The 9,342-nt window shown below is 53.5% G+C and overlaps 1 protein-coding gene across 1 annotated transcript; it reads right to left on the reverse strand.

The window, feature by feature from the left end:
• Window positions 1-599: 599 nt before the first annotated feature.
• LOC104468436 (microtubule-actin cross-linking factor 1, isoforms 1/2/3/5-like) lies at window positions 600-8,375 on the reverse strand (the record flags this gene model as incomplete). The annotated part of the gene is made up of 7 exons (XM_010082554.1): window positions 600-898; window positions 1,627-1,776; window positions 1,895-2,110; window positions 2,510-2,659; window positions 3,149-3,555; window positions 3,832-4,945; window positions 4,980-8,375. Coding segments are annotated over 7 exons (5,732 nt in total), but the record flags the coding sequence as incomplete, so codon positions are not given.
• Between the last annotated feature and the right edge of the window lie 967 nt (window positions 8,376-9,342).

Consider the following 9,342-nt stretch of genomic DNA (forward strand, 5'->3'; position numbering starts at 1 on the left):
CTGACCAGGGGGGTCCACGCAGTGCCGGTGCTGCAGCAACGCAGCGGGGACCAGAGGACTTGCTTCTGCAGCTGCCAGCTTTAAAATCCACCATCAGTGTTCCCTGGGACAGCAAGACCTGACTTGTGTGGTGGAAATAAGAGAAGTGCCAGGTGTCTGTGCCGGCCCTCGGGGGGGTTCCAGGGTTTATTCCACCCAGCCCAAGGCAACCTGGTGGCTAGCAGAGGACAGCCCGGTGCCACCCAGGCAGGGCTTCGTCTTTGGGGAGAAAAGTGACTTTCCACTCAGGTATGACGTGGAAAGATTATTTTTTTTTGTACCTGCAAATATTTCCTCAGGTTCTTAAGTGCAAGTAAAGGGCCCACAATTATATTCCATAGTAATTAGTTTTCTATTAATTAGGTTTTGTCCAAATCTCCGTTCTAATTTCGTTAGCACCCATATATATTTTCTGGTTTCAGATACTTAATCTAGTCGATCTGTCGTTGGAAGTGTAGGAAGAAGAAAGACTTTAGAGGAAGCTCATGATGTGCAATGAGAAGTCACAAACTGTGAGTGGCACGCAGGGGAAATCCCAAACACGAGGTGTCTCAGCGCACGTCCTCGTGGCCGGGAAGCGCTTCAGCGAGCACACACCGCAGCCAGGAAGCAGATGGCTCCCGATCTTCACCTGATCCGTCTGCTCCACTTGCTGGAGACAGACCTGCAGGACCTCCACCCGCGCCGTCACGCGCTCCGACAGGTCCCGGAACGCTTTCTGCAGCTCGTTGAGCAGCCGCAGCAGCTGCCTGCTCTGCTGGGGGGTCAGATCCTGGGCGTGCTCCGAGATCAGGAACTGGATGTCGAAGGCAGTGGCGTCCAGCTGAGACTTGGTGTCAGCGAGGGGCTCCTTCAGCTCCTGAACGGGAGAAAAAAAGACCCGTCGGGCAAAATGCCTCTGCAGCCAGTGCCTTCCTGCACTGGGTGGGACACGTGGCCAGGCAGCGGCAAAAAAAAGCATTTTATCACCAGAACAATCTACAGCAGAAACCCCAAATGCTCCCCAAAACCCACGCAGCATCGAGGTGACACCACATTAATTTGCTCACGCTCCTCTGCAGCTCTCCAGGAGGCTGCTCAGACCATTTGGGTCGGGCTGAAGCCCTGAAGATGACCCAGACCCACAGCCTCCAGCAGCCCTGTCCCTTCCACGGTGACCCCGTGTGCCACCATTGTCCCTCAAAGCCTTTCATGCCTTGACTTCAACGCCAAGGCGCTGTCAGCAAACAGATGCTGAACTGTCCAAACCTCGAGAGCGATCGTTAAAAGATGAATAAACGCAGAGGGGAGCCTGGGCTTCCCGTGCAGACGATGGGGACCAGGGCAGGGGTCTCAGAGCCCCCACGGAGGAAGCAGCTCTCTCCTCGCTATCGCAGAGCCTGACGGGAATCCCTCCCCGTTGCTCAGCCCACACCTGCATTTAGAGCACGTTCCCCAAACAGCCGCAGCAGCTGCTTTGTGTATTGTGGCAACAAATGACTCCTCCCGCAACAAAGGAGAAGGGCAAACCCACCCGGGCTGCAGGAGGGAAGCAGGATTAAAAGCACCTTCACCAGGCAGCAGGATGAGGGGCATTGCCACGGTTACCTGGTAGCGCTGGAGGCTGCGACTCAGGCTGCTGGCATCCGTCGCGGGGTGGGAATCGTCACCGTCCAGCGACTCGGCGGTGCCAGAGACCCAGCTCAGCAGCTCTTGGAGCTTGCCCTGGAGAGTCTCGTGATGTGCCAGGATTTTAGCCTTAAAACCAGGAATGCATTGTTTAATACATCATTTAATTATGCATTTAATGCATAACTTAATGCATCAGCTGGGGAAGGAGCATTGGGATGCTCAAGGGGACATTTCCCAGCTCTACCTTCTCGGTTTCTGCTGCCCCACGAAGGTTTTGCAGCCGGGACTCCAGGACATCATTTGCAGAGCTCAAAGACTTCTGGAGGTTCTTGGCATCCTTCTCCAAAGCTTTCAGTAACTGCTCAGGGACCTCTTCAGGGGGGTTGGCCACAATCCACTTCACGGCGTCCAACTCCTGATTCACGGGGAAGCTCAGCTCCCGCAGCTCAGTGCCCAGCACCTGAAGCAAGACACCATCGTTATGTCTGAGATACGGTGACTTCATCTTCCCGCTGCCAAAACCGACAGCGCCGCAGAGGTTCTGGAGATGAGGCTCCGAATACTCTGCGTCTATCTGCTGGAAAGATTCATCACCATCCTCCAGCCCCGCTCAGCTGCCAGCACTCCCCTTTCTCCAGGCTGTAAAATCCATCCCAGCCAGGCTGAGCTTATCGCCTAAGCACGAGGAGAAGGTGAGACGGAGGCAGTGCCAGAGCAGGGAGGGACATGGAAATATAGAAATTCCTCTTAAACGCGAGACGAACCTCCCCGGCTGGCTCCCAGCAGCAGGGAGGAGGCGCAAGGGCTGTGAGTGAGGGATGAGCTCTGTCCTGCCGAACGCCGGCCAAGCCTGGCTCACCTCTGCCTGCCGCAGCAGGTCGTGCAGCGCCGCCAGGTTCTGCTCCGCCGCCTGCACGCGTTTGATTCTCATCTCGATATCTCGGAGCATGGAGAGATAGGATATCAGCTTCTCGTCGTGCTCCAGGCACATCTTCTTGCTGAACATGATCTACAAAACCAAACAGGAAAGCAAAAACTCAGATTTGGACAGAAAAGAAAACAAAGGATTATGTATTCTTCTTTTTTTTCAAAGGAGAAATCTGTTAATCACATTCCAGCTCAGGGACTTTCCAGTCGCTAGCCTTATCTACAAGATTTACTACAGGAAAAACAAAACACATGGTTCTTTTTCCAACAAAAGCTTATAAATGGCAAGAGACCTCTGGTGTTAAAGTGCCAAAAACGAGTCCTACTTATTAGTCATTTGTAAGTAATGCTCTCACAAAAAGAAGCCACAACTAAGCCTCGAGTGTTTCCAGCCCTCCATCCCCCATCCTCTGCCAAACCCGCTGCCGCTGGTGTTGCAACACCGAGCTCCAACATCCCCTGCTCTTGTCCTGGCTGTTCTCTGTGCTGAGGACCTCGGGCAGATTTAACATCGAACATACACAAAGAGCTCATTAAAAAAATGGCAAAATAGCAAAAAGCATCCATTTACCTGGGCTGGTCTCGCAGATTCCCTCGAGGTTTCCAGCAGCTCCCCCTCCACTATCACCGGTAAGAGCAAGCCCCGCTCGCCGGGACCCGGCTGCCTGCTCCTCTCCTGGGGGGCTTCTCCCTGGGACGTGGGGGGCACAGGGGCACCCCCTTGGCCTGGGCTGATCTCTGCTGGCTGCTCCTGCCACGTCTCCTCTCCAGGCTCAAGGGCTGCGGAGGTTTCCTGAATTTCTTGGGGTTCCTCTCTGATGATCAACTCCCCGGGTGGTTCATCTGCCACCACACCGGACACGTCACCCGTGGGTTCCAGCTGGGTGGGTTCCTGGGTCACCCTCTCCTCCAGGATAAATGCCGCCGAGGCATCGTGACCATTTCTGATCCCACCTTTCACCACCTCTCGAGCTTCCCCTGGGAGGACAGGCAACACCTGACCCCCAGCGAGGTCTTCTTCATCTTTCTCAGAAATTTTCATTTCTTTTTCATCCCTGCTGCTCCCCACGTGCTTGGCTGTGTCTCTTGCCAGCTCAGGAGTGACCTTGGTGGTGGTTTCACATTTTGGTTCTGGCATGCTTGAGATGAACTCCTCCTCCTCCTTTTTCCCTGGAATTTCCTTGGAAATTGGACAAGGGACGGACTGCTTTTCCGCAGAAGGTTTCCCCAGCTGAGCGCCGTCTCCTGGGATACCCGTCTGCTTCGTTTTCTTTTCCTTGCTTTTCTCTTTTTGGCCAGGTTTTAGCTCAGTTTCACTTGTTTTTTCTTGACCAACTGGACCTTCTGCACCCAGACTCAAGGTTTCTCCTTCGATGTACCCAACAGTTTTTCCACCTGCAAGCTCGTCTCCCGCAGGCTTCGTGGGCATGCCAGCCCCAGGGGGTTCTCCAGACTCCCCAGGACCCACCTCTCCCTTCCCTCGACCCACAACAACAGGTTCTGTGGGTGTCACCCGGTCCAGGCTCCCCTCTCCTTGCTCCGAAGCCACCACGGCACCTTCTTCACTTGCCACAACTCCCTCGGCACTTACAAACCCTTTCCTCCTCCTCCTCTCCTCACTGTCCTCCGTCCTGGGAAGCGTCTCCGTGTCCAAGAACAGCTGCTCTTCCTGCAATCCCAGTCTCTCCACTTTCTCCATCCCTCCATCTACTTCTCTCCCCAATTCCTTCCCTTGAGCTGCTCTCACCTGGGAGCTCCTTCCTGCCATCCCCCTTTCCACAGCCCGTACCTCCACCGTCTCTGCGGAGAGCGACACCATGCCCAGCGCTGAGGGGGATTCTGGAGTCACTCCAACCTCTTCTTGGGGCTGATGGGTCACACCATCCTCTGAAGCTTCCTGAGGTTTTGCTTTCCCTTCTGTCAGTGTCACCAGGGATCTCTTGGCGGCAGCACCTCCAGCCACGTCGTAGCTCCTGGCTTCAGACCTGGCTTCATGCTCAGCACCATCCCATTTCTTAGCAGCACTGGTAGAGAAGATGACATCTTCCTTCTTTGGAGAGATCTCCATTTTTTCCTGGAAAACGTGGGACTTCTCTCCTTTGCAGACCTCAGAACCATATTTTTCTTCAGATATTTGTCCCTCCTGAAGAGCAGCAGCTAATTTTTGGCTAATCAGTTCATTTTCAACAGCTTCCTTTAAAGTCAATCTCTTCCCACTGCTCGCATCAACAATCCCCCCGGTCCTCATCTGGTTGGTGGCGATGACTTTGGCCATCTCCTCGTCCAGCAGCCCTCGTTCCACGGCAGCCCTCAGGGACAGCCTCTTGCTGACCGTCCCCTCCACCATCCCCCCACTGTCCACCTGTGCCTGCAGCAGCCGGTTCCACCCTCCCCAGCCGCACCGCCTCGGCGCACCTCAGCTTCTGCCCCATCGCCTCGTCCTTGATGGCGCTGAAGGGATGGACCTCCAGATACCGCTGGCCGGACTCGATGTCGATCTTACACTTCTTTAGGAACTCCGAGTAGGGAACGATGGTGCAGGTCTCGGGATCTACAATTCCTTCTCTCATTTCTGGAGACGACAGGACTTTCTCCATAACCTGCTGGGGCAGCAAGCCCTCCTCCACCGCTCGACACAGCGCCAATCTCTGGCCAGAAGCTGGATCAAAAACGCTTCCACTCCCAGCCTGGATTTCTTGCACCTTCCTCTGGAAGTCCAGACTAACGAGCCCTAACGACACCGCCTGGGCCAAGGGCAGCTTCTCCTTTGTGACCGGATGAACGTACTCCCGCAGGCACACACTTTCAGCTTTTGTGAGTTCGTTACACAAATCTTGATTGATCAAACCATGTTTCATCGCGTCGTTTACCGACAACCTCATCCCAGAGACGTGATGGATGATTCCTCCATCAGCGACCTGCTTGGTCAAGAGCTGAACAGCTTTTTCCTTTTCCAGGAGCCCTTTTTCAACAGCCTGGGCAACAGTCAAAGGCTGCTTGGTTCTAGGATCCACGATTCCACTGGTCTCAGCCTGTAAGTTAAGGAGCTTCTCTCTGGTCACCTCATCAGTGCCTTTCCCTTTGGAAGCCTTCTCCAGCTTGACCAGCTCTTTCTGACTTGTTGGCTCGATGAGGCCCAGATTTGACGCCAACGTCACTGATATTTTTTTGCCACGTTTCAAGTCCACGATCCCTCCAGTAACCACTTGCCCTTCCAAGATCCTCGTTGCCGTTTCCTTGTCTAGAAGGCCAACGGCAGCGGCATCCTTGATGGAGTAGACGAAGTTATTGCCTGGGTCAAGGACGCCACTTATCGCTTTGTCGGACGCGAGTACCTTCTGGAGGAGCTTCTCATCCATCAGACCTTCCTCAATGACATCCTCGGTGGTTAGTGATTCACACGTATGAGAGTCAAAGAAGCCGCTGAACATCTTGGTTTTCTCCATGAGCTTCACTGCGGTGTGGCTGGGCACCACTCCACAGGCCACGGCTTCGTTGAGAAGCAGGGTCTTGCCTGTCTGCTCATGGACAATGCCACCGCTTTGCAGCTGCGTTAAGAGCGTTTCCAAAGCGTCCTCTCCTTCCAGCTCTGCAGGGGCTGGCAGGGACGTTCCAGCAACCCTCTCATCACCTAATACTTCCTCCTCCTCTCCTTCTTCCACCTCCAATACACTTTCTGTAGCTTCACTTTCCCTCTCTGTTTGCTCTGCCTCTCCAGTTTTAGAGAGGACAATCTCCTCTCCTCCCATCACACCATTCTCTATAATTTCTTCATTTAGCAAATAAATCTCTCTAACATCTTCTGCCTCCGGTTCAGGTTCCTCCACACCCTGAGACCTCTCTGCCGTGATTTCCAGTCTACCTCTGCTTCCTGAAACACCCATCGATACATAGATTTCGCTTTTCACAACAACTGCCCCACGTTCTGATTCTCTCCTCTGATCTTCAACACTTTCAACTCCTTCTACTGTGGTAGGCTTGGACTCTTCTGTGTCAATTATCATTTCCTTTGCTTCTTTGAATCCACTACCAAGGTCGCTGGGATGTCCTGGCATCAGTAAAGTCACCTGATGGTTGTCCTTGCTTGCAGAATCTACTTGCTCTCTTCCATATTTAGCATCAGCTTCACTCTTGATGGTGGCTTGTTGGGTATAAACCTGCTTTTGCTCCTCCACCAGCGGGATATCTTCTGCATCCTCCACCAGGAGGCTTTCAGGTCCTATCACCACCTCCCCATTCTCCAGAGCAGTTCTAGGTGGCAGGACCTTTTCGCTTTGTTCTTTTGAAGGAGCAAACTGAAACTCAAGCTCCTGTGAAGCCAAGCCATTGCAGGGCTCTTCTTCAAGAGCAGCATCCACCTTTGTCTCCTCAAAGCCTCTGCTCTCCTCCAACAGGGATCCATTTTCTTGGGTTTGGATGAGGGCTTTGGTGAGATTGTTCAACTCTCCATCCACTAAGAGCAGCTTCTGGCCATCGTGGATGTTGATGTAGCTGTGGGTCATCAAGTGGAACACCAGCCTTTCGTCGTCACTCCGCAGCAGAGGGTCACTTTGCTCTTTGGGACCCGTGGGACTCCTTCCAGAAGAGCTCTGCCCATGCCTGCCTCTGCCCGGAGAGCCAGCGAGCTGCGTGTTGGCCATGACGTCGGGTATGACCGTTGACTTCAGCTTCTTTGCCACATCTCTCTCCAAGACGCCATGTTCAACTGCTTTCTTCCAGGACAACACCTCGGTGGTTTCAGGTATGAAGACAGCCTTAATGAGTTGTCTCTTGCTGATGATCTTGTGAACCATCTCTGTGCTCAGGATTCCTTGCTCTAAAGCATCTGAAACCGGGACGATCTCCCCCGTCTCTGGCCACAGGAGCCCCTTGAAGGACCAGAGGGATTCCAGGACCACCAACGCAATCCTTGGTGCCACCAACTCTTTCCTGACAGCTTCATCAATTGTCAGTCTCTCTCCGGTGACTGTATCGATGATGCCACCTGTCTGCAGCTGCCGGATAAGCAGCGTGCACGCCAAATCTTGGTCAATTAAATTATGTCTCACGGCCTCATCCACGGTTAGCCTGTGCCCTGTCCTGGGGTCAACAATGCCACCAGCGAAGAGGTGGGCTTCCAGCAGCCTGACCGTCACCTGCCTGTCTATCAGCCCTTCCTGGATGGCATGGAAGATGCCGACCTTTCTGCCCGATTTCAAGCTCACCATCCCACCTGGCAGCTGCTTGACTGGGAGCAGCCTCAGCCCAGTCTCCTGGTGGACGATGCATCGGTGCAGGAGCTCGGGCAGACTGATCTTCTCAGCGGTGTTGGGGTCAATCAAATCCTTGCTGCTCTCCAGGTGAGACAGAAGCCTGGAATAAAGCTGGGGGGTGAGGAGCCTTTCTTGCATTGCTGTCTCCATGCTGATTCTGCCCTGGGGGGCTCTAAAGCCCCCGGTGACAAGTTCAACTTCAAGAATCTTTAGCCCAATGCTCTCACTGATCCTCCCCTCCTCTATCGCAGCAACGACAGGGAGGAGCTGCCTCCCTTCACGTCTGATTTCTTCCACCCGCTGAAGAGCATCCTTCAATTCCTGCAGCACCTGGAATGTCCTGAGATCAATGATGTTTCTTGACAGACCTTTCTCCAAGGAGAGTTTCTCGTTGGTCTCTGGAACAACCAAGTCAGAGGTGATAACCTGGGCCTCCAGGAGGATGAGGCCAGTGTCCTGATCTATCAGACCTCTCTGCATGGCACCAAAGACTGGAAATATTTCTACCGTGCCAAGATCGATCACTCCTGCCACTGCTTCGCTGCCCTAGAACAGAAAGAGAAGGAAAATAATTAAATCAAAATTGAGCACTGGCCAGCATTCCGACTGTATGAGGTTCAGGGAAGTCACTGTCCAAAAAAAAAAAAGGTAAAAAACCCTAAACAGGCTAGAAAGTGAGTCCCAAAGTGTGTGAAATTCATCTCCAAAGGCATCGCAGCACGCAAACCGGTGCATTTGCCAGCTTGCACATCGCCAGCGAGTTCTAATGCTCATCTAGTCCACCACCCAGGGCAGCACCGAGACGCCTCCAACATCCACCGACAGCAACGCAGCGAAGTGGCAAGCAGCAAAACCCAGAAATGCTCCTACTGCTCCACGGAGAAACAGAGAAAAGGAGACCACCAAGCACACCAAAGCCCTTCAACAACTCCAGTTTTAAGAAGTAAAGACAACACAAATCCCACTGCGCACTCGGAGGAAAAAACCTCCCAAGATGTCCCTGTCAGGGGATGCAGGAACCTCTCCCAGCAGCTTCCACCCTGCCTCCTGCCATGCTCTGAATCCCGCTCTTCAACCCAAGCGCCAGGACAGCTGGGGAACATCCCAGCCCCAAGCGTTCGGGCAGGAGCGCTGCATGCAGGGCAGCTCCCCCAGCACCACCACCAGTAGCCCCCGGCCACTTGACGTGCCCAAGCTCCTCAGACAGGGCAAGGGGAGAAATGTCACAAACTGGGGGTCCCAGCATGGAAACAGGGACAGACTGGGAACAGACCATCTGCTTTGGTGTTTCTGGAGGGGCTTTTCTCTTCCCAGGATGGGTAATAACTAAGATGACAAAGAATAATGGCTCTTTGGATGTTTGGGCTTCTCCCAGTCCCACCAGTTGGGTATAAGGTTGGCACAAGCGCTAAAAATGGGGATAAGGAGGAAGGAATCTGGATTGTGGAATTAATTCCTTTTGCATCCCCAAGACCCTCAGATTATTATTTTTTTTTATCGGTGAGTCTAACAG

This window comes from Pterocles gutturalis, unplaced genomic scaffold (assembly GCF_000699245.1).
Source record: "Pterocles gutturalis isolate BGI_N339 unplaced genomic scaffold, ASM69924v1 scaffold42954, whole genome shotgun sequence".
Taxonomy (NCBI): Eukaryota; Metazoa; Chordata; class Aves; order Pterocliformes; family Pteroclidae; genus Pterocles; species Pterocles gutturalis.